Here is a 27,995-nt window from a genome sequence, read left to right on the forward strand (position 1 = left end):
CAAACAATAAGTTCAAGTACAACATGCATGGTTGTGTTACAAGTGTTACCCAGCTGGCTAGGAGATCTTCGGTGAGCAAACAGGCTAAATCTGGAGAGTAAACAACTTCAGAAAAATCTACAACTCCAGGTCACTGAAAACAGCCTTTTATTTGTTTTCCTTAGTGTCTAGTAAAATCTGATCCTTCTTTTTCTTTTTCTTTTTTTTTTCTTTTTGCAGCGCTGCTGTAAAATTACCAGCGATGGGAGAGATGGGCATCAGCACCCGCGGCTCGCCGCGGCCCGGCCGCGGAGCCCATTGCTCGGGACCTGAGTGCGCAGACGGGCGCGGAGGAGCGGGTGCTGGGGAAGGAGGGTGCTGCCGGTCAGGGTGCTGCGGAAGGGAGGGACTTGGGGGGCGAGGAGAAGAGGGGAGAGCCCTCCGCTTTTGGAGGGCTGTCACCCGGGAAGTGGGTCCTTGAGGCGGCATCCAAGCGTGGAAGCCCCGAGGCGGCCTCACAATGGTCCTGCCCACGCGTGAGGGTGATTTGATCTCCCCTCGTGACGGGCATCTGACCCTGGGCCGGAGCCGGACCAGATGGTGACATCGCCCCGGGGCGGTAGGGTGCGGCCACGCGTGGGGCCGAGCGCGGCCGCGGGTGCACCTGAAGGGGCACCGGCGCTCCCACCCCCGGGGGGGCGGGGGAGGGCCGGGGGCTCTCCGCCCATTTCGGGAGCCCCACGGGGTGGGCGCCCCTAGGCACCGTGTGGTGCCCCCAGCAGCTCCCCCACGGCAGGGCGTCCTGCCGAGAGACTCCCGCCTGGCTCCGGGCCGCGCTGGGGTCTTCGGCGCAGGAAATGATGTAACTAAAAGGCAAGATTTGGGGGGTGGGGGGGTGGGGGGGAGTGTGATTTACTTTATTTAACGCGGAGGTCCCGGGCGGCCGGAGAGGGAGGACGATCCGAAGGAAACATCCCTGGTTAGACGCTAATGGTTATCGCCACCAGATCGTTTTGGGAACCAGGAGCGCCCGGTGCGTTGTTCCCGAGCCGTCACCGTAGGCAAGAGGGACCGGACGGCAAATCCGAGCGGCGTGGCTGCAGCCCTCCCCCAGGGCGCTGCGGGCTGGAGGTGCGGGGGCACCGGGCTGCGCGCCCGCGGGGCCGGCCGAGCCCCTCACCGGCTGCGGGAGCGGGGGGGGGGCGGAGGGGGGAGCCGGAAACCTCTCGATCGCGACGCTTCGGCTCGGAGATTGCTGTTGGTATTCACTTTAAAAGAGCTTGAATGGGACTTTTTTTTTTTTCCCCTCCTTCCCCCCCCTTTTTTTTTAAGCCAAAGCTTTGTTGTGCTAAACTAGTTGGACGAGTTAGGGTGTCGCTGCTCCCGATTGCTCTGGCCAATGGAACCCGATCCACCCTGCTGTGCGTAAGAGCGCAATTAAGGATTTAACCAAGCCTATGCTGCGCCCCAGCCAGCAGTCTGCCGGAGACAGACAGAGCGCCGCAGCCTCCTCCCCCAGACATGTCTGCTTAGACCCGAGCAGCCCCAGCAGCCAGCTCCAGCCAGCCGACGGCTCCGAGCTATGACAGGAGTATTTGACAGAAGGGTCCCCAACATCAGATCCGGCGACTTCCAGGCTCCTTTCCAGACGGCCGCAGCCATGCACCACCCGTCCCAGGAATCTCCCACTTTACCCGAGTCCTCGGCTACGGATTCCGACTACTACAGCCCGGCGGGGGGAGCCCCGCACGGTTACTGCTCGCCTACCTCGGCTTCCTACGGCAAAGCGCTCAACCCTTACCAGTATCAGTACCACGGCATGAACGGATCTGCTGGGAACTATCCTGCCAAAGCCTATGCAGACTACAGCTACGCCAGCCCCTACCACCAGTACAGCGGGGCTTACAACCGCGTACAGAGCTCCGCCAGCCAGCCAGGTGAGAGCCGGGGGGCCGGGGGCGTGCGGGGAGCTTCCGCGGCGGTGGGGAGCCTGGGAGAGAGCGCCCCGGCAGATCCCTGCCCCGCGGACCGCGGGGATGCTGCTTTCCCTAAAGCAGAGGGACGAAAAAAAAAATGAAAAGGAAAACAAGATTTAAAAGTAAATTTAAAGAAAGTAAAAAGAGGTGGAAAGCTGTTCTAGTTTTCTTGACTAGCCCGCACGATCTAAGACGCAAATTCTAGGACTAATGCTTAAGGGAAGCAAACGTCGGTCAGCTGCCCCCCGGCCCCCACGGCTGCCTCCCTCCACTTTCTCCCCGCAGGAAAAGGGGGAGGGGGGGGGAATAGCCGAGCCTTGTTGCGTGTCTCAAACTCAGGTTCGCGGTGGCAAAGAAAGTTTCCTTCCCCCTGTGCTAGAGGGGCGGGGGAGGAGACTGGGAGGGGGGAGCCCAGCCGTGGTGGGGCTGCGAAGCCGGGAGGGATTTTTACCAGAAAGCGCCGCGTTTTTAGCGCTTTCCATTTACTTCTTTGTAAGTTGTTGCGGGGGGGGGGGGGGGGGGGGAAGGGGAGGAGGAGGGAAAAAAAAAACCGGAGACTGGCAAAAAGAAAAATAAAGCAAGCCCGTAGCCAAGCCAGGCGGCTGGGGCTTGGCTTGGGCGAGCGCGGCTGCGGCGGCGCTTGGGGACACGCCGGCGGCGGCGGGGGGGGGAAGGCGCGGGCGTGCGGGGGAAGCGGCCGGTGCCCCGGGTAGGTCTCGGCTCCCGGCCGGCCTCTTCCCGGCAAGGGACCAATAATCCGCCTAATGCCCGCGGCGCCGCCGCCCTCCGCAGAGGATGCCCCGGGCGGTCGCGGGAGGCGGAGGAGAGCCGGGGGCGGCCAAGGCCACGACGAGGAGGAAGGGGGACCCCGCTCTTCTCACGGCGGGGAGCCGGCGGAGGGTGCGCGGGGCCGCCGCCCGGCGGCGGGAGCCTCGGTGGGAGCCGCGGGGGCCCGTCGGGCCGGCGCCGCTGCCCTACCCGGCCGGGCCCGGCCCGGCCCGCGGGCGGGACGCCGCCGGCGGCAGCGCATGCTGCGCGGAGCGGAGCCCTGACCCGCGCCTTAACGTCTGCGTCTGTGTCTCTCTCCCGCCCTTGCGCCCGTGCAGAGAAGGAGGTGGCGGAGCCCGAGGTGAGGATGGTGAACGGCAAACCAAAGAAAGTGCGCAAACCCCGGACTATTTATTCCAGCTTTCAGCTGGCGGCGTTGCAGAGGAGGTTTCAGAAGACCCAGTACCTCGCCCTGCCCGAGCGGGCCGAGCTAGCCGCCTCCCTGGGGCTCACGCAGACACAGGTACCGCGTTCGACTCGGCTTGGCCCGGCCCGGCGGGGCGCTGAGCCCCGGGTCTCCCTTGGCGCGGCGTGAAGGGCCGGATCTGGCCCCGCGGAGGGGCCGGGAGGGCGGCGGGGAGCGGGTCCCTCGCAGCCGCGGAGCGACGGCTTTCCGGGCGGGCATTAACGGTGTCGGTTTCCCTCCCCCCCCCTCCTTCTTTCCTCCCCTCTCCTTCTCCCTCACACCTCCCCCGCCCCCCCTCCAGGTGAAAATTTGGTTTCAGAATAAAAGATCCAAGATCAAGAAGATCATGAAGAACGGCGAGATGCCTCCGGAACACAGCCCCAGCTCCAGCGACCCCATGGCCTGCAATTCTCCACAGTCGCCTGCAGTTTGGGAACCTCAGGGCACATCCCGCTCCCTAAACCACCATGCCCACGCACACGGTCACCCTCCAAACTCCAACCCATCCCCTGCATCCACCTACCTGGAGAGCTCCGCTTCCTGGTACCCCGCTGCCAACTCCATCAACTCCCACCTCCAACCCCACGGCTCCCTACAGCACCCGTTAGCACTGGCCTCTGGGACAATTTATTAGAGTCTGACCCTTATTATTTTATTTTTTAAATTTTTTTTTGGTTGTTCCTTGGACTCCTGTGTTTTACTGTTAAGGAATAATAACGAAAGGAATGCATATGGGGGATTTTTAAAAGGGAAAAGAAACAAAAAGATTAAAATGTGTAAAGCTTGTGCATGTAACTTATTGCATTTCAAAGGAACCCCTTTTTTATACAATACGGACATTTTTTGGCTCAGCTGTGGACACTATCAATGGTGCCTTGAAATCTATGACCTCAACTTTTCCAGAGACTTTTTTCATTGTTATTTTAACCCTGTAAATAATTGTAGATAGAGGAATTAAACTGTATATTCTGAATAAAATAAAATTATTTCGACCACGAGAAACGTTTCCAAATTACCCCTTCTTCTGTTAGCAAGGGAGGAAACAAACAGGAAAATAAAATAATGGCAATTAGCTCGCCGAGAATGAGTGAGGAAAGCGGGAATTTGAAGGGCCCGATCCTGGGGGCTCGGTCGCCATGCCATGCCACCACAGCCGGGTGGACCTGACCCTTGTAGGTCCCTCACGAGCAAGTCCAGGGGCGGCGATGCTCTCATCCCCGCTGGAAAGGGGGCTTTGGCCAGACCGCGTGCACCTTCTCTCATAGCTGTTTAAGCTGAAGGGAAAGCTGCCCATCCTAACGCTAGAAAGCAAATCTCTCGCCCTAAGCCGTCCTGAATCCTTTGCTGAGAGCAATTAGCGTCGAGAGCTGCACACTCCACAGCCCATCAGTCGCCCGTGTGCGCTCGGCTAATTATACAAATTACGTTTCCGTCAAAGGGAGCCACTAAATATGAGAAAAGGATAAAATGAGGGCCCCGCTCTCCTTGCTCCTGCTAAAAGCCTGCGGCGGCTCCGGCTGAAGAAGGGACTTCGCGGAGGTAATTTTTTTTTTGTTTGCTTGGTTTAATCTGTTGTCTACACGATTTAGGGAAAAGGACGGGCGGCGGAGCCCTCGCCAGCGCTGCCCGGTGCAGCGGGGCGGGGGATGGGGGCACGGCTTCGGCCAGGTGGCCGGAGAGCTGTCCAGGGGCGCGGAGCACTGGCGCGGCGGCCCATACCGAGTGGGGGCCCCTCTGCCAGCAGAAACCCCGGGTGTTCCCCGGCAGCAGCCGGCCCTTGGGAACCCCACACCGGCACACGTTCCTGCGGGGGCCTGCCCTCGCCCCGGCTGCCGTGGGGGGAGCCGCCCTAAGAATTCACGGCCGTGCGGGGTAGAGCCGGCAGCAGTGCATGTGACAAAGGCGTCGCTTGAAAGATCCCCGAGATTATAAAAAACACCCCTTGTCACCCGAGGATGGCGGGGAGAGCTGGCAGGGCCGGGAGAGGAGGCCTGAAAAGGCACGCTCCTGCCCTGGGGCGCACTTACCTGTCTCTAGTCTTCCTCCCCGCTGCCCTCCCCCTCCTTTCTTCTCCCTCCGCTCCTGCCTGCCATGTTTTGTTGCGTGTGCCTGAGTGTGAGTGCGTGTGTGAGTGTGCGTGTCCTTCTCCGCAAAGAAAGAAGCCCGAGGTTGCTGTTTTGTAACAGGTTTGGGGGTTGGTAAATGGCTTGCAGTACAATAGACCAGTCTGTTCGGTGAAGCTGTTCCCTGCACGCCGGGGAGGCGTGCGTGGGTGCCGGCGGCAGGGCGGCGGGGGCCGCCGCCGGTTGCCCACCCCTGCCCGCTGCCGGGCGGGCGCTGGCGGCTAGAGGGCCGCCCTGCCGCCGCTGCCCCGCCGCTCCCCGCGTCCTCTCAGCCGGCTCCCGCTGATTTCACTCGCAAGGTTTCAGGCGCTTACCGCGACTGCTGGAAAGCTCGGCTTTGTCTCTTTTGCTAAGTTCCACCCTGTGAAAAAATAAACCAACAACAAAAAAAAAAACAACCCTAAAACCAAACCCACAAGAAAAGGCAACCCGACCTTTCATTTTCTCCCGTTCTTTTCCTCGCTTCCCTCTAGACAAGCAGTAATTTTTTTTTTCAGTCTGCGGTAAAAGATTCCCCACTCCCCTAGGTCCATTCCCTTTGCAGAAAGACTTGGACACAAGAGGTGGAAGTCTATTTCCCAGGTCGGTCCACCCACCCTTTTCTTTGAGGAGCTGCCGGGGGGCTGTTTGGTTAGGGTAACCTGCCGGGGCCGGGAGGGCTCGGGCGGACAGCGCAGGAACAGCTCCGGGCAGGCGAGGTGCCGGCAGGGTTGGGAATTCACACTGCCGGCGCTGGCCGGGCAGCCTGCGCTCTGGCACTGCTCCCCTTTGCGAGCCAGCCGAGTCAGCTCGGGTTGGTTTCCATGTCGGTCCCTCTCCCTGCTTAATTTCTCTTCCTCACAGCTCAGGGCAAGTCGGGGAGAGCATAGCACCTTTTCCCGGGAGAGGGTAGCCAGATACGCTCAGGAAATGCCCCTCGCCGGGGCACCCCGTCGCCGCAGCCTCGGCTCAGATGCATACACAGGATCTACAGCTGCCCGCCCTTTCGTGAGAACCCTGGGCCGAGGGGATGCTCCTGTCCCTGTACGTACAGGCAGACACACCCCGGCGCCTCTATCCCCGCCCGGGCGCACCCCGGGGGCTACAGCGGCGGCCGGAGGGAGCCTGGCTTGTCAGGGCCTCCCCCCTTGCCTCCCCGGGAAAGGGATGGGATGAACTGTCCTTTGTCTGACGCTGGGTTTGGGCTCGGCGGATTGCTGGCTCGGGGCTTGCCTTGGGGTTTTTTTTTTTTCTCCCCCCCCTCTCCCCCAGCTTCTCCCCCCTCTTCCCCTCCCTGCTCTTTTCCTGGCGGCCACTTCCATGTGGAGCCGGGGCAGCTCGGGGAGCCGAGAGGAGCCACATTCCTGTGGGTGCCGAGCGGCTCCAGGGCTGAGCCACAGGGCCTGACACACACACGCACAGAGACACACACATACAGAGAACAGCCCAGCTCGACATCTCCTGACACCGCCTGCACCCCCGGGGCTCTCCCACCCACAGCAGATCCACCTCCCCACCGCGTTCTCCCCCGGATGGGGCGCACACCCACAACACCCGCACCTAAACACGCACAGCTGGCTGCCCGCGCAACCCCCCAGCTACGGACACCGAGGGAACACCTTCCTCCATTTCCCAGCCCCCCCTCCTCCTCCCCAGGAACCCCCCCTGCTGCTCCCTGCCCGGGTATCTCCGCATCGCTCGGTGGGGAAGAGCCTCCATCCGGGAGAGCGCTGCCTCCTCACCAAGCGATTCAGTTTCCCTCCCCCTCTTCCCCCGAGGAATTAAAAAAACCCACCCCCTCCAACCTGTCACCGCGTCAAGGCAGCCCGCTCGTCAGGCGTTCCTGTCTCCCTTTCGCTCCCCTCGGTCTCCCCCATAAATTCGTTCCCCCGCGGCTCCCGCTGCCGGCGCGGGCCCCCGGGCGCTGCCCGCCCCGCCGCAGGCAGCGCTGCATCCCGAACGCGCATCGCACATGTGGCATCGATTAAAGATTTCTACCACGCAATTTTGCGACTGACAGACTTTAGGTGGTTCGGTTGTGGATTACGGAAAGGAGATCTATTGCTTCAGGAAAGTTGGGAGGGTGGGAGGCTGGGAGGGGGGGAAGCCCCTCTTCTTGCTTTTAGTCATTTGAGCGGTTGCCTGCAGTAACGCAATAACCTGTTTTATAGGTCAGACAAGAGCCGTGAAAGTAGGAACCGCGGAGTTTACGTTCAGCCTCCATTTCTCTCTCTCTCTCTTTCTCTCTCTCTTTTTTTTTCCTGCTTTTTTAGGGAGAATCTGTGTTACATCAATTAAATGTTTCTGCTCTTTGTTCGGCGGTGCATCTATTTAAACGCCATTTGGGAGGATAAGCAACGGTTTATCAGCCAGGAATACAGACCTGATAAATCCCGACACACATCCACACCCCCACCCCCACACACACGCGTGTCTGTGCTAACACCCTCCATGGACACGACCTCCAAGGCCGCGGGAAAAACTCCCAGGCCTCCTCGCCTCCTTATTTCCCTTCAGGTGAGGGCTCGGGAAGCCGGGTCTGGTCTGAAACTGCGACTGATTCAGCACTTTGCAAGGAGGAGCTTGGGGATGGCTCCTCGCTCTCCTCCCGCAGCTGCCTGCCCCTCGGCAGTCCCGGAGAGGTTGCCTAAACCTCGGCCCGGGCTTTGCAGCAGGGATCAGCGAGCTTCGCCGGGCCGGATCCTGACTTGGCTCCCTGCTCTGCAGCGGCATCGTCTGCCTGACTGCGGAGCTGGCCGGCCGGCCCTCCATCCATCCATCCAATCCATCCATCCATCCATCCATCCATCCATCCATCCATCCCAGGAAACCTTTACAGTCTCCTCGAAACGCGCCATATAACGCGTTTTATAGGGTTTTCGCTTCGCGGTATCCACTGAGCTTTCCTTTCCCTTTCTTCACGTTATTTTTATTAATTCCCGCGGAGAAAAGCGCGCAGATGAAGGCTGCGGGCTGCCAGGTGCTGCTGCAGAGGGGGGGAGGCCAGCAAAGGCCGGGCAGGCACCCCTCCCGCCGGGCACTGCCCCCCGCCCCCGGACCCCGCCGATACCTGCCGGCGGGGCAGCAACCGCGCTTTGATGATTTGGCCCATTAAAAATGAAGCGGTTTTGTGTATGTCGTGTCCAGGGTTAATAAAAGCTAATCAGGAGTCGAAAGTGAACTAGCCCGATGAGTTAACCTCGCTAGCTGCAGGTAGTCCTGTTAGCCAGGCTCTTTTGGTTAATTAATTACAATTGAGTCGGTTCCGTGATAATTTCCTTAAGGACCCCTGACGTCCAGCAGGTACGCGAGAGCGCAAAAGGCCGCGGGCTCCGCGGCGTGTCCGGCGCCGGCTTCCCGCATCCCGCACTCCACCCCCCCTAAATCCCCCACCCCTTCACACACACATACACACACACCCCCCCCACCACCACCCTCCCGGTTACGAGGGTTCTTGCCCGAAAGTGACGTTCAGTCACCTGAGAGGAGGCATACGACAAGGGCAAGCCGGATTTTGGGGATGGGTGGGGAGCCCGGGGATCCTTCGGGTACCGGGGCGAGATTGCCGGGAAGAGCCGAGCCGAGAGGCGGACTGATGCAGGCGGGAGCCAGAAGCATCAGCCCCTGCCTGCACATCAGGCTCGCACTCGTTGAGATTTGGACACGTAACGCTGCAGACCACTGATTTGCTATTTTCTTAATTCCCGCTCTTCTCATTCCCTATGAATCAAACAGTCTTTTGTCCTTCAGAGTTTGATTTGATCGCTACTGTTCACATTTCACTTTTGTATTTTTCTCTCCCTATACCATTACTCATTGAGTGCCCCGTGAAATTACAATCGTACATTTTCAACTCAGCAACCCATTTGCAGTGCAAAAATAGGGTCTAAATAATGGCTGAATTAGCCCTACTGGACAGTTTCAGATGTAACACTCTGTAATAATTATATTGCAGGCTGGATTAGGATGCTATTATCATAATCTGGACGTTTACAATTATCTGTAATTTGCAAAGATGCGCCAGGTCTTGATTACAGCAGTTTTTTTTTATCAAGCTAACCATCACTAAACAGTGACAGTAATAACAGCTAATTTTGCTGGCAATATAAGAGGTGCTGGGGTGTGCAAACAATTTCACACCTGGATGTGCTCACTCAACCAAGAATATAGAGAAAGAGCTTCTGCCCTGAGACTCAGAAAAATATTCTCCACTGCTTCTGTTCAGTATAGATTTCTAGACCCCGGTCCTTGCTTAGCAGATTTTCACAGGGGGTAAGTTTTGGGGATCGCTTGGGTTTGGGGTCCGTTTGTGACTGCTTCGCGCCTTCCCCTTCGAAGCACGCCCCGTCTGCGCTCGTCCCCCCGCTTTCGCGGTCAGTCTTGTGCCGGCGGTTTCCATCACCGGGCCGGACCTCGGCAGCTCCGCGTCCCTTTACCCCCCTCCCTCCAACTCCCGGTGTTGCCGGGGGCGGCGGGAGGTGCGGAACTTGGGGGGGGGGGGGGGGGGCGCGGGGGGGGGGCGGGGGTGGCAAAGGAGGGGGGAAGCGGCGGGGGCGTCCCCGGGCTCCCGGAGGGGCGGCGCGGGTCGTCGGCGACCGGCGGAAAAACCGCGCGAACCTCGGGGCCAGCCCCGTCCGCCCGGCCCCGCAGCGGGACGGCGACGGCGCGCCTTTCCGCGGCTCTCCGCGGCGCCCATCCCGGCGGCCCCGAGGCGGCGGAGCCCGGCGGCGGCCGGTCGGGCTGGCGGGCAGGCGGTGGCGGAGCCGGCGCTGTCAGCCCGGCGGCGGCAGGTTTGGCGGCGGGCGTGGGGAGCTGCCGCCGCTCCATCCATAGATGACGCTGTTTCACGAGAGTCTCCCGGGGCGGCAGCCGCGAGTGGGAGCCGGCGCTGCCGCTGCCGCCACCCGCTCCCACCCTGCTCTCGGGAGGCCTGCCTCTCGCACCTTCTCCCACTCCTCTAAGCTATCCGCCTCGCTTTTTTTGTTGTTGTTTTTAATCATTATTATTGTTATTATTATAATGCATTTGTTTGCTCGCTTCCTCGTTGCCTGGGCTTTCTTTAAGCCTGTCTGAGAAAGCAGTAGTGGGGGAGGAGGGCACGACGCACCCGAGAGGCTTTCCACGCCGGCCCCCACGCTGGTGTGCAGGCGAGGAGGAAGCCCCCGAAAGCCCACAAGAAAGCAGCGAGCCCCCTCTGCCACCCCTACCCCCCGGGCCCGCCAGCGGGGCGGGGTGGGGGGGCGGAGGTGTAGGGGGGGTGGGGAACCGCCCGCCGCCGTTCTCACTCGGGGACTGCATCGAAAGGGTTAAAGCGGCTGCGGGGGCCGTGGGGGGCCGGGACCCGCCGGGTTGGGCTCGGCTGGGCTCGGCTCAGCTGGGCCGGGCTTCGCGGGCTTGCGGGGCTCGCTCACCGGGGCATCCGCCTCCCTTCTCCGGGGGCGAGGGTGATCCCGAGCAGGGGCCAGCGTGCGGGGGTGTGGAGCGGGGTTTTCTGAGCGATGCACGGGCTCGCACACAGGCGCACACGGGCGCTGTTGGTTTAAATGTATGGTAGCTTTCCCTCCAGTGTCATTTGAATAATTCAGTGAGCCCCACTACCAGCTGTACTTCTGAAGCCTCTTCCATTCTTTTCAGCATTATAATTTTGGTTAATTTTCAATTTTAGGCCCTACGTCTCTGCAATTTGTGTATGAATAACAGAATAATTTTCCTCTTTTGTTTCGCCTTTCCTGTTCCTGAATCTAAATAAAGATGGCTTTTTAGTATTAAAAGTGGAAGAAAATTACAGGTAATTATCTTTGACGGTAAAAACGCTGTAATCAGCGGGCTACATGAAAAATTACTCTAATTATGGCTGCATTTAAGAGAATGGAAAAAAACCTTCTTGTGGATAAAAACCTTAAATTGTCCCCAATGTCTGCTTCAAATTGGATGGCACTGCAGCTGGAGGCTTTGTTCAGAATTGATCCTGGGGAGCTCTGAACCCAAAGTTTCACAGTGGGAAGGGGAAAAAAAGAAAAGAAAACATTTTTCCTAATGTAACAATACGAATGGTAGAAAATGACAAGACTGATCGGTTTTAAACCACTCTGAAGACTGACTGAGCGTGGAAGTTGCTCAAAAAAAAACAAAAAAACACCCCCCAAAAAACTGGTATATTGGTAAGTAGTCTTTGCTTTGTGTCTAATTATAGTGACTGTCCTTTTGCACGACTGTATGTAGCTGTCATTATATGGAGCACTCTGAGGATCTCTATTGACTTCTGATAAATGGCTCAGTGGTTTCAAGGTTCATAATTTGAAGGATGCCCAGGTCTCTAGCCATTAATTCTCGCAGTATGGGGCACCCAGCTTGGATGAGGAAAGGGCTTTTCATTGTCAGTAGTTGCTGTGCTTTCCACAAGCTGGTGAGGCTGGAGCTGGCTGGACAGCGTGTTGTGTGCCTGGGCACCTCTCAGGGCTTTGCAAAACATTCCTCAGCTTGCATTGTCTGCTCTTTAAAAACAAAGGAGGGCGCCTCCTTTCTTAATAATTTGGAGTCTCCAACCTTTGGGAAGAAAGGCAGGGCTCTGAGCTTTGCCTGCGCGAGAAAGCTCAGCTCAGCTGAGCAGTGGTACAGTGAAATAGCAGCAGAAATGGCTGGGTGATTAGAAACTTCTTCTAGGCTTATCTTTGCGGTCTCGGTGTCTCTTGTCTTAGTCGGAGCCTTAAAACTAAACAAACCACCCGCCCCCCCCCTCTTTCTCCCCCCACCCTCCTCCCCCCAATATCTTTTCTGTCGTTGCTCGCAGATGTATGTTCAGGTAGTGGTGTCTGTGCGCGCAGGCGAGCGGGGGGACAGCGTCCAGCTGCCCGGGCTAAGCTCGGGGGGCAGGTCGGGGGAGGTGGGGATCCGCTAAAGGCGGGGAGGAATAGGAGCCAGGCGGGCGTTTTGTGGCTTTTACTCTATATATGAAAGAAGACAAAAACATACAAAGTATATGTACAACTAAAATTCAACAATATATACAGAAAGGTTGCTCGTGGGGAGGGGTCCCTCTCGCACAGTGGGTGAGACTGCCGTCAGGCAGCGCTGGACCTTCCTCCCCCGGACCGCGGCGGCGGGGCTTGCCGCGGATCCCTCGCTCTGTCTTTCCTGCTCGTCTCCGGGAGTCTGTCCGGCTGCGTGCGGGTGTGTGCGGGTGCGGGTGAGGGGGCTCTTCGCGGGAGAGACGGTGGTTTCTTCTGAGCCGCAGCCCATTGCATTTGGAGAAAGCATGCAGGTTTTGCTTCTTGGTAATGTTCTAATCTTACAGTATATTTTCAAATTTTCAACCAGTTCGACCTTTTTTCCCCTCTTCTTTCTTTCATTTAATTTTCTTCTTCTTTTTTTTTTTTAAAATCCCTTCTTTGCTCTTTTAGTATATTCTTTTTCCCCAGTCCGGATTTGGTGAATAAAAATGAAGGAGCTTTGACTAGTGTCTCTTTCATCATGTAATGTCTTTAGATCATTAAACAAGTAAAAACGGCTGCCATGGTAGATTCAGGTTCTTCTTGTGGGCAAAGTCTGTAAAAAGTTTGTTTTGACGTATACTCCACAGAGAAAGAGGCTGGTGCCTTGGAGTCCAAAGGAAAATATCCTAAAGAGAAGTGTCTTCTGTGCGCCAGAATGAAAATTGTGTCTTTCTGTTCAAGATCAATCGCTGAGGTTACTTAAAAAAAATAAAATAAAGTAAAGCCACTCTGTCTCTTTGCCGCATCTACAAGTTCACACAGAGCCTGTTAGCTGGCACGGCTTGGCAAAGCAGGGGAACTTCTTGCCATGTCGAGACGAGGCGTTCTTGGGAGATTATTTCTCTTGGACAATTCACATCATTTGTGGTCTCTGCATTGTGTCTTGATGTGGAGAAGAATACCAGTGAGAATAGCCAGGCATGTAGCTGTTGGGAGGCATATTGACTCCCTTGGCAGAAGCTGAAACGTCCCAGACTGGAGGCAGAGCCGGAGAGCGAGGGGAGAGGGCGGCGGAGCCGGGCAGAGGGTCGCTCTCGTGGGGGTTGCTGCCCTGCTTCAGCAGCTTCTTGAATTTGGAGCGTTTGTTCTGAAACCAGATCTTCACCTGCAAACCAAAAAGCAGTAGATATTAGGCTGCCGTCAGCACCCAGGGCATGGCAGGGGAGACCCCCGGGGGCCGCGGGGTTTGCTCTAGGGAATGTCTGAGAGCCCGCGCCAGTCGGGTGTGGGGTTGGAGATGGGGAGAGGGAAAGGAGGGGGGCAGCTGCTCCTGCTGCTGCTGCTCTTGGGTTCTGGATGCAGATGGAGATAACAGGAGAGGCAGGGCAGAGCAGAGCTGGAAAGCCAGAGGGATGCAGCTTTCAACCTGGAACCTTATTTTCCCCGGGCAGGCCAGACTGATGGAGATGAAGCAGAGTACATGTTCTGAGCTCTTCTGCTTTAACGCCTCATTCAGAATTTTGGAGGTCATTTGATCATTTGGGCAAACTGTTGTCAAACACGGGCAATCATATGATTTTGTGCCAGGAGACAGGAGCCAATAGACAAAGGGCATCTTACGAGGAAATCGTGCATCCAAAAACATGCATGATCAAGCGATCCTTGCTGATGTGAACGGGGAGGAGGCACAATAGAACCAGGATTGTGGCTTTATTTTAAAAGTAATTTTTAAAGAAGAGAAAATTCTCTCCTCTCGGAGAGTAACTGGCTATTGTGATTTCTTTGGGTCTAATCCTGCTCCTAATCCAGCAGAAATCCCGAGGAGGGAGCCTGAGATGTGCGAGGATGGGGCCCACCGTGGCAGATCAGAATTATTATAGGCATGACATGTACGAAAGGCATATATCTACACACATGTCTTAAAATCATACAAACAAAGAAAACAACTCCCACATGTGTGCTTGGCCTTGCAGACTTCACGGATGTAATGCTAAGGCATAAGCAGGGGTGCTTGTCTTGGTACTTGTTCAGGATCGAACACCTAAACCCAAAATCTGTGCGTGCGAGAGAGAAAAGGGAGACAGCAAAGCAGAGGCAGGGCATGCATGCTAAGGATACTCAGATCCCATTTGTAAAAAACATCGGGTCTATTCCAATGATTAATGCTTGCCGAGTATTTAAAAATCGCTGGCTGGAAGCGACTGTTATCAATGGCGATGATAAAATCCTGAAGTTATTTGTTAAACTCATAAATTCGCGTGATTACATTTTACCCGAATTGATCCCATCTATCCACGCACTCCGCCGCAAACCCCAGCCTGGGAAGCCTGTAATGCTTCATGTGTCTTTCAAGCTTAAATTAGCAGAATGGCACAGCTACTCCAACCACACTTAACTATGGCTTAACCTGCTATAATTTTGTACACGGCTGTCTTTGATCTCCAGATCTATTATCACCTTTTGTACATTTTGCCCAGGGGTAACCACTGCATTTGCGTTAGTCATCCAGGATGAATTAACTATTGATTTTACAGGTATTTCCTAACGTGTTCCTGCCCCCTCGCTACCTATAGGCTGCTACGAGGCAGCTTCGCTGTGCTTTTAGCTCTACCTCAGGCCCAGCGATTCCTTGCCTTTGTTTTGTTCTCCTTTCCATAGCTGGGCAATTGCAGCTCGGCGCTGGAATTATCCGAAAACACAGGCAATTTTAAAAACGTATCAGCGGGATCAAAAAACCCCCAAAACCAGCCCCAAGAACCCAGGAGCGCTTGCTCTCCGGACGGCTGAGGGAAGGGCGCGTTCAGCTCCTTCTGCGGCAGAGCGGTCTCCCCCGTCGTGCATTAGGCAGGTCCTATCACACAGAGTTGGGGGACCGTGTGCGTTACCTTTTCTACCGTTCCCATACAGAGGCCAAAACGCCTAGGGAGCATCGTACTTCGCGCGGCCTTTATTGCTCGCGTAGGATTTCGGCGATTTGGGATTCCCAGTAATTACCTGTGTCTGGGTAAGTCCTAATGAAGCTGCCAGTTCAGCTCTCTCTGGAAGAGCCAGGTACTGAGTCTGCTGAAAGCGATGATTTAAAGCCTGGAGTTGTAGACTAGAGTAAATGGTGCGAGGCTTCCGAATCTTTTTCCCTTTTCCATTGAATCTGATTTCACCGTTTTCAATCACTGTGGTTTTTTGCTGATCTGCAAGCGAAACAGCACAGCTGAAACATCACTCTCCGTAGCTATTTAATCGCGGGCATTTTGGCTGCCACGGCTCCCGAAAACCCCGACGCCGGGTTCAACAGCATCGCGTACACAGGGGCTCCGGCTCCTTAAAGCCACGCCGCGACACACGTCGCTGCCCGGGTGATACCGGGAGGAAAAACAACTGTCCGGGCATCGCGGGCACGGTGCCTTTTCCCCGGGGAAAGGGAGGGAAAGGGGGGAAAAAAAGAAAAGTAAACCCAAAAAAGTGCAGCGCTGGGTGGGTGAAGGGATGTCTGGTTGCAGGACCATCCAGGTTTTACCCAGCTAATTGACTTCGAGTCGCCAGTTTGGTGGTCAATGAATCACCAGTCCGAGACTTCTAACAATGCTTCCCCCCTCCCCTTAGCACCCCCCTCCCGCCGTGCCCCTCTGGATGAATACGTACAAATGAGCGGTTCCCTGGAAAAAAAATAAAATACATAAATCAAACGGCCCCCGAGCGGAATGCGACCCGCTCGCCTGGAAACTTTCACTCCTCAGGTGTTAGCAGGAATTTTGCCTGAAACCGGTCCCGCCGTAACAAAGGAGCACCGAGCGCAGCCCTCTGCCCGCCGGCCGCGGGGCGACCGGGGAGGCGCCGGTGCCCAACGCCGCGATACCGACGGTAGCCGCCGGCGGCGGGGCTTGACGCGGGGGGGTGGGGGGAAGAGCGGCGGCCCCGCCGCCCGGTACCGGAGTGGTAGGCCCGCGGAGGGGCCGCAGGAACAAGCAACATCCCCCTCCCCTTCACTCCCCGCCGCCCCGCGCACCCCAGGGCCGGCATCTCCGCCGGCAGGAGCGGGGGCACGGCCGGGGGTCGTTATGCTGCTGGCCGGGGGTGGCCGGGAAGAGGCCCGGGGATGGAGGGAGAGGGAGCGTGGGGAGAAGCTGGCAGCGGGTTGGGGAAGCGGTGCCGGCTCACCTGCATCGTCCGCCCGCGTCTGGCTGGCCGCGCTGCTGTTGTGGTAGGACTGGAGGTAAGGGCTGTGCTGCGAGTGGCTCACGTAGGGGTAGGCGGCCAGCGAGCGGTGGTTGTAGGAGCCGGCGCTGCCGGAGTAGGGCGAGCTGTGGTGGTGATGCTGGTGGTGCGGGTGCGAGCCGGCGGCGGAGTGCAGGCAGTGCAGCGGGTAGTGGGCGCCGGCCATGGCCGGCGAGCTCTGCTGGGAGTGGGGCGGCGGCGGCGGCTGCGGCGGCGGCGGCTGCTGCTGCCCGAACTCCATGAAGGCGGATTTGGAGGAGTCTTGCGCGTCCAGCCCGTCAGCCATCGTAGTCATGGTCATCATCAAAGTTTGGGAGGGAGAGCGCGGCGCTCCCCGGCTCGCCCCCCGCGCTCTGCCTCCTCTCTGCCCAGCCACCGCCGCTCCCCTTACCCGCCGCGGCACCGCTGGAGAGGCGGCGGTGATTTAATTTAATTTCTTTTCTTTTTTTTTTTTTTTTCTTTTCCGCCTTTTTTTTTTTTCCTTCCCCCCCCTCCTCTCCAAGGAGCCGTTGTGCGAGGGGCCTCGTTCACTGAGGGAGGGGAGGAAGGGGAGGGCGGTGTGCGGGGTGTGTGGAGGGGGAGGGCGGGCTACTCCCGGCGCTTTTTTACGCCGCTGTTTCCCTTCATCCCCCCGGCGCGTGGGGTGGGTTGTTTTTTTTTGGTGGGGTTTTTTTTTTTAGGAGGGGGGGGGGCGGGCCGGGCGTAGAAGGGGAGCGGGGCGGGGGGGTGAGGGGGGGGGCTTTAAGGTGGGAGCTGGGAAAGTTGGGGCTCCGGCGCTTCGACTTGAAGGGCAGGGACGCGCACAAGTCGAATGGTTCGTCTCCGGAGGGCAGCGCCTCCCTCATTGGTCATTCAACCCCCTGACGTCACCGCCCCGCCGCGCCGGCAGCGCGCGCGCTGCCCGCGCCCGCCCCCCCCCCCCCCAACCTCCTTCCCTCCCCCCCCCCCTTTTTCCTTTTTTCCCCACCCGCGCGCGGGGCGCGGAGCGCGCGCCGCTCCGCGCCCCGCGCGCGGGTGGGGAAAAAGGGTACCGCCTGCCCCCATCCTCCCTTCTTCCCCCCTCCCCCCAAAAATCACGCATCCCCACACTCCGTGACCCCCTCCATTCCTTCCCACACCCCCCCCCTTTCTTTTCCTTTCTTTGCGCGGTATTTTCGCTGGGGCGAAGCGACGCGCAGCGCATTTTCCCCCCGCTGGAAGCAGCGGCAGCAGCTCCCGTAATCGCTTTCAAATATATGCAAATGGCTACGTGCGGTTGGCGGTTTTGGCAAAAGCTTGATTAGGATATAAACGACCCAAGGAAAAAAAAAAGTGCCTGCGCCCTAAATTTGTCTTTAGATTACAATTCCAGTTGATTTTATTTTATTGTCAACATTGTTAATGATAAAAATAGAGTCGTTTTACAGTTATTTTTACTTTCTGGAAGGAGGCAATTAGACTTCTAATCAGGAATACACAAAAATCTCCCATGATTAACTGCAGTACTTTGTTCAAATTGCTGCTATAAAATTCAGAACAATTTGCCTGTAATGATTATGGACTGGGTTTATTTTGGGAGGTGGAATAAAAGTGGATATAGCATAAATTATCCTCTAATTATACACCAGTGTCGCCTCAATTATCCTCTTATCAAAATGGTTGTCTAACTGCCGCATTTAGTTTCAATTCTCTCCTTTTTTCTATAAAAAGAACTTCATACCTTGTTATTATTAATCCATTTATTATTTGCAAGGGGATTTATATCCGAACATCCAGGTGGTATTACCACTTCTCTTTCAAAGATGGACTGGGGAAAGACATTAAGTTTGATCCAGCGCGGCGGAGGATCTCTCTCTCTCTCTCCCCTCTCCTCTCTCTCCCCTCTCTCTCTCTCTCTCACTCCCTCTCTCTTTTTTCCCCCCTTTCCCTCGCTTAAATCTCCTCGCGTCCAGCTAAGCATGAACTCCAGAGACAGACCCCACCGGAGAGTACCGAGGTAGGAAGGACCCGGCGGAACTCGCTGATCTTAGAGAAATCCGAAAGTTGCTCTGGATGGGGAAATGGGCTTGGAGGCTTCGGGCTTTGAAAACCAACACCGGCACCAGCCGCCGCCGCTTGCAAAACCCCGCACAGCCCAGAGACACCCCCAGACCGAGCACAGGTCCTGACACTGCCTCTCACAGCGACGCTGCCTGAGGATGGGTTTCTAGATTTTACAGATCTGATTTTATTATTTTTTTTTCCTTAACGCGTCGCTTTTGGACATACTTAAGAGGGGTTTTCTTTTGCTTTCTGGGATTATTATTTTTTCTTCTTCCCTCCTTTCTCCGTTTATTTTTTTGAGTTTGGTTTCTCCCCTGCCCGGTCATTAGCTCTGGGAAGTCGGGGGATGCGAGCTCCCCTGTTTGCATAACGCACAGTCCATGGGGGGTGGAGGAGGGGATGGGGGTTGAGAAACGATGCTCGATCGGTGGCAGGGCATAACCTGCAGTTCTCGACGTTTATTTCAGCTGCTTCGTTTCGGGGGGTGGTGGTGGTGGTGGTGCGTTTTTTTCCCGTGCTGCTGGTATGTTGTGCCCCCTTACCCCCCTCCCCACCCCCACGTTGTTTCACTTCTTGAGCCCTTGGAGTCGGTTCAGTAACTCTGAATGCAGTTGTAAGTGTCTTGCCTTGTTCTCCTGCCTTTAACAAGAGTTCCACTTTAACACGCGAAAGGGTAACCCGATCCAGGCGTTTACAAATCTACAATGAATAAAAATATAGAGAAAGGGGAAGAGAAGGTAAAGAATTCCTACTGGGACCCTTTATTCATAGGTGTAGTTAATGTACTCAATAGGAACAGGTACATTTGGCAGTTTTATTGCTTTATACCCTCCAGCTTGCTGTTAACATTATGAAGGCGTTTTTCCGCAGGTGCACATACTAGCATTTTCTCCATCAGTAAGAGCATGCATGACAAAAGGTGTCAGAAAATGGGCTGGGGAGTGTTTGCAACGCGGTGCTTTCTTATTTCGAACTAATTCAAGCCGCTCAATGGATGCTAACCCGGGAATGGGGAAAAGTTGGGCAGGAGCGGAGACCGGTTTGCAGTAATACCTAAATGCCGCTGCCTTAGCGAGGGGGATAAGGCGTCTGAGCCAGGCAGCGTGAAACAAAAAGAAGAAGAAGAAAAGGTCTTCGTTAGGCAGCAAACCGAGATACATGTGCATCCCTGGCTCAGGCTAGCTGGCGGACGAGCTGGCGGTGGGGAGAAGCGGATGTCGCGCCCGCGGGACAGGCAACGGCTCCCGGTGCGGGCCGGGGGGAGCGGTGGTGCCGTGGGGGTGCGGGAGCTCCCGCCGAGCCGTCGGTGGGGGCCAAGGAAGCGCTGGGCACACGGCGCTGATCTTCCCCGCCGTGCTCAAACATCCTCACCTGTTGTCAGGACAGTTGACTCCATCCAGCCTCACACCGATAATTTTCCCCAATTTAATTAGGCAAATCTCTCGGTATGGAGCTGCCGGTGATTGGTCGATGTTAATGACTCGGCTGCAGAGAGTCACGCTGCTTGTCAATATTTATTGTTTTATTTTCTTTTTCTCGCCCCCATCCTCCTTTTCCCCGTGGCCTCTGCCACGAAAGATCCGCGCCCGCGGGGAGGGGGAGCGCGGCGGGGCCGGGGCACGGCAGGTGGTGGGGCCGGGCTGCGCGGCGCGGCTCGGCTCGGCACCGGCACGGGCAGGGTTTGTATTGGCACGGCTCGGCACTGCTCCGCTGCCCGCCCGACGGAGCCGCACCACGCCCCGCTGCTCCGCCGCCCTGACCCCCTCTCGTTACCCGCACCGGCGAGCGGAGGGTAAAAGGGACGGCTACCGGGAGAGGCAATACGGACCCGGACCGTCAGCTGCAGGGCTGGGCAGCTGCAGGGCTATTTCTTCTTCGGGGACAGGCAGGCCCCGGGCCCACACTCTGGCAGCGGGTCGGGGGGCTCCGGGGCGGCCGGTAGGTCCCTCCCCGCTGGGAGCCCGCGCTGTCGGACACCGGCCCTTCCCCGCTCCAGTTTACGTGCAGCCGAGCTTAGTTACCGGCCTCCTGAGGAAATTAGACCTGAATCAATCGCTCTGGACGCACCGGAGCAATGGGGTGCTCATTTCCATGGTGGGTGACTCACGAAAAGGGGAGGGGAGGCCGGACACCCCGCACCTCCTAGTGAGCGCCTGAAGTGCCGCCGAACGCGAGCCGGTAGTAGTGATGAGCGGGACGCGGAGCTGCGGGGGTGGGAGCCCACCGGGGGGGCTGCCTGGCCTCAACCGAACTCCCGGGGAGCTGCGCGGAGCCGGGCGGGCGGAGAGCCGGGCCGGCTGGGGCAAGGTGCGAGTTAGGGGGTGGCTTGGGGGCTGCCCAGGGATGATAGCTCCCCCGCACCGAGGCTCGGGAGTACCCATCCCTCCCCGGGGAAATGCAGTGCCTGCGACCCCCCCTGCCCGGCTTCTCCGCTCCTTTCGCGGCCAAACCCGCGCTCCCAGAGACGGACGCTGCAGCCCTGGCCTAGGGTGATAGGGACGCGTCCTGCGCGTTGCTCCGCGATCTGCCCGCTCCGGACAGCGGACGACACCGCGCTCTGTCCGCACATCCCCGGCCGGGTTTCTCCTCCCTTAACCCCCCGGTTTAACCTTCCCCGGGGATGCGCACCTTAAATCGCCCTCGCTCGCCAGGAGGGCAGGGAGGCCTTGGCACACCGAGCGGGATTAGGGCCAGTCTCCCTCCTCCCCCAGGTTGGCTGAGAGCCGTGGGGGCAGCTCGGCCTTCCCTTCTTTTCCCCGGCTCCACTCCCCCCCCTCCCCGCCCCCCCCATGCTCCTCCGCTCCGCTGCTGCGGTGGCACCGCGCACCGGGCTCTCCGTGCCCCGGGACTGGGTGACTCCGTGCTGCCGGTCCTCCGTGTCACCTTAAGCCGCGTCGCATTAATGATGTTTGCGGGAAATACTTGCAAAATACCGAAGCGTGTGTGTATGGTTTAAAGTCACATTTATGAGTCGAAAGATGTCACACAACAGACACAACAGTTGGAAGGAGCTGACGAACAACAGGAAACGGGGTTCTATTTTTAGGGTATAATAGGAAGTTAATATAAGCGGCCAGAGGCTTCCTATATGCCTTCGAGCACCTTCTGTTCCATTCATTCATTCATTCATTCATTCATGGCTTCAACAATAACAACAGGGGAAAACAAACATTCCCGTTCCGTTTCTCATCCCCTCCTTCCCGGGAAGTCCCGCTCTGGCGTTTGGACGGGTGGGCTCTGCGAGAGGAGTCCCTCTTTGGGGTTTCTTTCCTTGTTTGTTGGTTTGGGGGGGGGGAGGGGAGGGGAGGGAGGGGGGGAGGATCTGTGATAGGCGATGGCGTACATCAAGCGAGCATCCCCCCACCCCCCAAGGTGCTCTCGCTGGGGGGTTCCTGCTCGCAGAAAGAATGCGCAGTGGACTAGGGCTGTTCTCTGGGAGCACATGTCCCCCCCATATATTCCCCCCGTCCCCTCAATTCACACCGGAGTCACGGAGCGTGTTTTCTGTCCCACGCCGACCAGCGTGGCTGGGCAAGTCCGGGAGAAGCTTATTTCAGGCATTATGTTAGTGCGCGTGTTTTTCCTCGGGAAGACCATATGTATGTTCATTAAGCGGATCTTGCAGCGGGGTCTTTTAAAGGGACAGAGAGGGGGAGAGGTACAGGTTAGTGCGGGATGCCCTGGGGTTTTTTTAGCGACAGAACGGGACGCGCAAAGCAGTCGTAAGGCACTCGGGAGAGAGTGGGGGTCTCCCGCAACGCGGTGGTGGGAAAATCTCGAGGGAAGTGGAAAGCCGGGGAATATTCCCGCTGGCGGCGGCCCGCTCCAGATGCATTTTTGCGGAGAGGCTCCCTCCGCAGAGGCACGGGAGTCTCCCCGGCTGCAGGGCGGCTAAGGCGGCCGCCAAACTCGCGCCCCCGCCCCGCGCGGTCGTGGGCGCTCCGCGGGTGTCCGCGACCGCACGACGCGACGCGAGTGTGCGAGGCGGCTGCCCGGCACGGCTCGGTACCCGCCGTCGTGCCCTGGCAGCGCGGCTCTACCCGCTTTACTTGGAGCTCTGAGAGACGCAACAACCAAGGATCTCGCTTTACATCTACCGATGGCATCTTTCCCCCCGGTCTCTCGAGATTGTTTGCCCCAAAACACATGGCCTCCTTTCTCTCTGCCAGCATGTCATATTGCCATCGTCTTAATAGCAGCTGAGTGGTGAGCAAAGGCTCCCGCAAAAGGAGGTCACCTCCTCAAGCTGGAAGCGAGCTATTTTAAGGAGAGACTGGGGAATTTGAGCGCTGCCAATGCGAGAGCAAGAGCGGAGCGGAGGCTCCTCTGGATTTCAACCCACTAACATTATAACAGACAGGCAGGCGTCAATGGCTTTCCATACCGCGAGTGTGAAGGAAGTGGCAGGGAGGCGGGGGGGGTGGGGGGGTGTAAACCCCAGCCCAGCCTCGCAGATGGATCACACACGCCGCGCTCTATGTTGTAGCGTGGGTCAAAATAATAGGAGTCAGAAGGGGAAAGATCCAGAGGGAACCAGCCACTGTCTCTTGTACAGATTTGTAGCGAAGCTTTCGCTGTAATTAAAACCTTACAGGCAGATTCATTCAATGTGTGGCTCTGCAGAGGGTCGGGGGTTGGGGCTTTTTGTTTGGTTAATGTTTTATAGTGTTGTTGTCGTTGGTTATTTTCCCTGATGGGGGGTGGGGGGCTGGATATCTGCTGTAAAATGGCATTAGGCTTGAGGCGAGTGGCTGCCTGGCTGGGGGACGCCCCCCCCTCCAGCCCACCCCCCCGCGGAGGGCCTGTCCGCCCGCCTCTCCCCGCACCTGGCCAGGTGTGCATCCTCAACGCCGTACCGAAACCCCGGGTACAAGGTCGCTCCCGCGCTGCCCACACGGTGACCCCGGCCCCGGCATGCGGGATCTCCGTTCAAGAGCGTGAGCGGGTGGGTTTGCCTCCTTCGCCCCTCCGCTGGGACTCTTACGTGGGAGCGGCGGGGCGGGGGGGGCATCCCCTCCATGGGTCGTGGGGGAACCTCCCCGAGTGCAGCCGTAGGTTTGCAGACCTCCGCCTGCGAGGCTTTTACTTGGCAGGCGTCCCCGCCTGCTCGGGTGCTGCTGAAATAGAGATGTTGGTTTTAGCGGGGACTTTTGTTGTTTTGTTTTGTTTTCGAATGAAAGAAAAAACAACAACAATTAAAAAAAAAAGTTCCCCTCTTCTGGCAGAAGAAGAAGACGCCATCCAATTAAAACAAAAACAAAAACAAAAAAAGAAAACCCCACCGCTCTTAAGTGCTCATCTTGGAAGGGCTCAGAGGCGAATGGAAACTCGAGGCTCTTTCAAGTCATCGGAGAGGCTGCAATTTCTCCTGCGGTAGCGGCCAGTTTCTCCCCCGAGCCAAGCGCCGCGCCGAGCCCTCCTCAGCTCGGCCCCGCCGGGTCGAGCCGCAGCTCCCCGGGGCCTCCCCACGGCCGCTCGGGTCCTGTCCCGGTGACAGCCGCGGGGAACGTGTCACCCCGGCTGCGCTCGGGAAGCCTCGGATTCCGGCGAGCGAAAGCAGAGGCTCTAATTGCGGCAAACGAGCGCGATGTCCTCTCTCTTCAGACTGTTTCGCCTCCGTTTATTTTTAGCACACTTCAAATGCCTACACATTTCCCTTGTTGAGATCAGTGCAATTATTTACTCTACCTTTAGGGATGCATTTACCCAAGCATTGAATGGAAATGTAGTAAACACTGCGCAAAGTCAATGCAGTTATTGAGGTTTATTTAATAGGAAAAGAAGTAAATATCTCGGCTTTAGTTGTTTCTTCAGACAGCCTCGTTATCTGGAGTAGATTGCAAGGAGAGTTCTTCGCTCATTCCCGTGTAATGAGATTGCCTTATGTGTTTATCTCGTATCCGTATCTAGCTACAGCCTCTTTTGTCAGGGTCTCAGCGGACTATAAAAACAAATCTAAAAGTTAATTTAGAAAGGTAATCCGGAGGGATCCATTATCTGATCTCTCTACAGAAACTCAGCTAGGCGAGGTCCCGTATCCGAGGGCGTAAAAAGAAACAGACCAACAGGGCATCGCCCCTAGGAACCTGAATTCCGCCTGCATCCGCCGGCCAGAGCGGGAAAGCTCTTGACACCGAGCGAGATTTCACCGGCGGAGTGAAACTCCTTTGCTCGATGAACTGGTCCCAGTCTCGCCACGACGCTTTCCTCCATTCCGCCAGGAATTATTTTTATTTTCGCGAGTGGAGATCTCACCTTTCTCCACCTGTTTGCCCTGACCCCTCTACCCTTTTTCCCCACTCCCTGCTCCCCCGCCCCGAGCATCCTTCGCAGGGAACCAACGCAGGAGTAAGGGACGGGGTGGAGGAGGCGGTGAGAGCACATTAGATATCCGCAGCGTGAGACGCGGGAGGTATCCCGGGGTTCTGACAGCTGGATCTGAAACAAATCAGATCTGGATTAACTTGCCTGTTTTGTGAATTGTCTGAATTTGAGCAAGCAGCCCTCGCCCACTCCGCTTCTGGCAGGTTTTGTTACACGTGCCTCTATAAATATATTATCCCAACCCTCTTTCCTCGTTGGAGCTCTCTATTCAACAAAACAGAAACCAGAACGAGGAGAAGCGATTTTCTTTTTTAAATGAAGACATTTATAAGTAACCTAATTTCGTATCGTGGAAGTAAATTTCATGCTAGGATATATTTTGCGCAACATGTAATCTTTTAGAGCCGGAAGACATTTAATTAAAGCCATATTCGGAGAAGTACAGCTTAAAAGCAGTCATACGACCACATACCTCATTCATATTCAGGATCCGTCCACGAATTCATATTGTTTTAATGTGGGACATCGCCTTTACGGCATAACTCTGCGAGGCCTGGGCAGCACGAGAGATAACACAAAGGAGACCAGACGAGGAACAGTACGGGGTGCTTTACCAAGCGGAGGGGTGTCTGTTTAACCTAAAGCCCATCGCTTTCCGCTTGCCAGCTCCCGACTTTCGATCGGAAGAACTCCCGGCAACGCACACCCTGTAGTTGGGGGCGGGGGTGTGTGGGGGAGAAGCCCACCGAGGATGGGCCGGGGGTTAAGCATCTAGAGCTGGGTGCCCCCGCTTCGTTTCCGCACGCTGCTGCCCACTTCACGTCGCCTTGAGAAACACGTGCGTGGGGCAAGGTTTGATCACCTCCTTTGCCGCCTCCCCTCACCCCTCCAGGACAAGGTGGGGGGGATTTCCTCAGCAGCCCCATTTCCTAGCTCTTCGGGCTGGTGCCTGGGAGCGGGCAGGCAGCCCCCCACACCCTGTGGCTGAGAAGGGATCTTTGGAGAAGATGGCACACTACGGCCCCATGCACGGGCGCCTCTGAACTTTTGATCCTCCGTGCCGTTGGAACGGAAAACACACTCTCCGTTCTTTGCCCCGTCTATGCTCAGCCGTTCGATTATTCAAATGGCCATCAGGGACCACGGAGGAAACGGGGGTGCAGGAAGGGAATAGCCCTGCCCCGAGCTGAGCTGAGACGCCGTCCCATCGTCTGAGGGGCTCGGGTGCCGCCTGACCCCGGTCCTTCCCGGTTCTGCCGGCGGAGGACTCGCTCTTTAGTTGAAACAACTCGTAAAAACTGCCCTGAACTCGGTGCGAGTCGGGTCGGGCTGCCCCGCGCTAATTCTCCTTATGTCTGAGCGGTAGCTTGCTCCGTCCAGCCTCTCCCCCGCCGTCCCCGGGACCGCCGGTGCGTTAGGCTGCTTTTCGGGGAGCCGGCTGGCTTGCGCGCCCCGGGGTCCTGTCAACAAGCACGTTCATTTTCTTCTTCTCGAAAGGGGTGGCAAAACACTTCCAAAGGCGTGGGGTAAAAGCGAAGCGAAATAAACCGAAAACATTTTTTTCCACCAAAATAAGTACCCCCCGCCCATCCAGCCCGAGGCAAAATAACCCCACAGAACACCCCCCTGCCCCCATCCCCCTTTTGCCCCCTGCCCCCATCCCCTTCGGCCGCCCGGCTTCGCATTGGGACTCCTCCGTTTCAGAGGGGATGAAATTCATCGGTCAAATCAAATCAGAAAGGTCCTGGTTAGTTTCCTTGTAGCGGTAATTAAAAGTATTAATTGGTTGTGTCGACAGCTTAAAAAGACAGGTGTTGCTAAAAAAGCCTCATTAATCTTCCAGTCATTACTGAGCGGCGGTGAGAACCGGGCTCGGAGAAGGAGCCGATTGTTTACAAGGGTCTTGCAAGGTTTAAGAATGGAGATTATAATAATACCACTGCTAATCGGACGACTTTCTCCATTCCTTTGAAAAAGAAAAATAAATCAAATGGTCTGCCTTGCTGCCCACAGCTAGAATAGGGCAAGCAGTCTTTCATGGACTTCACCGCCTTTAAAATGGAAGTTTAAAGGGTTCGCCTGATTTTATAGATGCACGGACCCGGATTAAAAAAAGAAAAAATTATGAGGGAAATCATTCACGCTTAGTGCCTTCGGACTTCTTTTCTCCAGGTGGCCCGTGGCCCGTGGATAAATTAAGTTTGTGACAAGTTCTCGGGACACTGATCTAAACTTCAAAGGTTCTCACTGCCCGGGCGGGGGCTGATTGCTCTTCCTCTTCCACCGCGCAGAGCAAGCGCCAGGGGTTTTGCAGCCCGTGTGCGGGAGGAAAAGGCAAGGAGGAAAACCAGGCCCCGGCGTGAGACCCGGCCCCGGGCTTCTTAGCCGGGCTCTTTGGGGCTCCTTTGTGTTTGTTTCTGGAGGGCTGCTCGGCCGCGCCCCGCGAAGAGACCACCCCGAGTGGCTTCGCCGTGGGAAGCAGAGCGGCGTGCCCCTGTCCCCCTGTGCACGTCGAGGGCACGGGCAACTACACGGGACGCTGCCGGCAGCCCCGGGGACCACACAGCCGCTCTCTATAGGCGATGCCCAGGCCTCCGGCCCGACCGCCCCTGAGAGGGGAAACCGGCGCCCCCGCTGCCACCAGGCGCCTCGGAGCCGGGTCCCCTCCCTTCGCACCGGGCAGCGCGGCCGGGCCATGTGCCGGGACTCCTCCGACGGCCTCCCCTGCGCGGCCCGGCCTCCTCCTGCGCGCCGCTTCCCTCGGAGCGGGTTGGTGTGGAAGGGAGGGGGGGGGGGCTGCCCGGCAGGGTCCCGGCGGCCTCTCCTCACAGCCGTTACCGCCGCCCGCGCGGCACGTGACCGCGGCGCGGGGCATGCGCGCGGCGATGGGCCTCAACGGCCCTAACGGCCGCTCGCCAGGGGCTGTTGCTGCGGGCGGGCACGAGGAGCCTCGGCGATCCCCGCGGCCGGCCGTGCCCGGGCGGCGGCCGCAGTGCTTCCCAGCTCACCCCCGCCGCCCTCCTGGGCCCCCCGACGGGTCTCCGGCCTGCAGCCTGCCCGCCGAGGCTGAGAAAAGCCCCGAATCGGTGCGGCACCCTATGAAGTCATCCCGTCCGAAGCCGGCAGCCCTCCCGTTCGGACTGTTCCCAGCCGCCAGCCGGCGCAGGTGCCGGGGTGCGGGGGCTTGTCGGCGGCCCTCGCACCTTCCCTCCTC

At 57.5% G+C, this 27,995-nt stretch overlaps 2 protein-coding genes across 2 annotated transcripts; one reads left to right on the forward strand and one right to left on the reverse strand.

Annotated features, from left to right (window-relative positions):
- Positions 1 to 1,436: 1,436 nt before the first annotated feature.
- DLX5 (distal-less homeobox 5) lies at positions 1,437 to 3,823 on the forward strand (the record flags this gene model as incomplete). The annotated part of the gene is given in 4 exon segments (XM_084280323.1): positions 1,437 to 1,472; positions 1,475 to 1,916; positions 3,062 to 3,246; positions 3,491 to 3,823. Coding segments are annotated over 4 exon segments (996 nt in total).
- Positions 3,824 to 13,136: 9,313 nt separating this feature from the next.
- DLX6 (distal-less homeobox 6) lies at positions 13,137 to 16,739 on the reverse strand (the record flags this gene model as incomplete). Its single annotated transcript, XM_084260014.1, has 3 exons — positions 13,137 to 13,388; positions 15,218 to 15,411; positions 16,379 to 16,739. The coding sequence occupies 3 exons, from the start codon at positions 16,737 to 16,739 to the stop codon at positions 13,137 to 13,139; spliced, it is 807 nt and encodes a 268-aa protein (XP_084116140.1).
- Between the last annotated feature and the right edge of the window lie 11,256 nt (positions 16,740 to 27,995).

The sequence above is a fragment of the Gallinula chloropus genome, assembly GCF_964237585.1.
Source record: "Gallinula chloropus genome assembly, chromosome: 2".
NCBI classification, from domain to species: Eukaryota; Metazoa; Chordata; class Aves; order Gruiformes; family Rallidae; genus Gallinula; species Gallinula chloropus.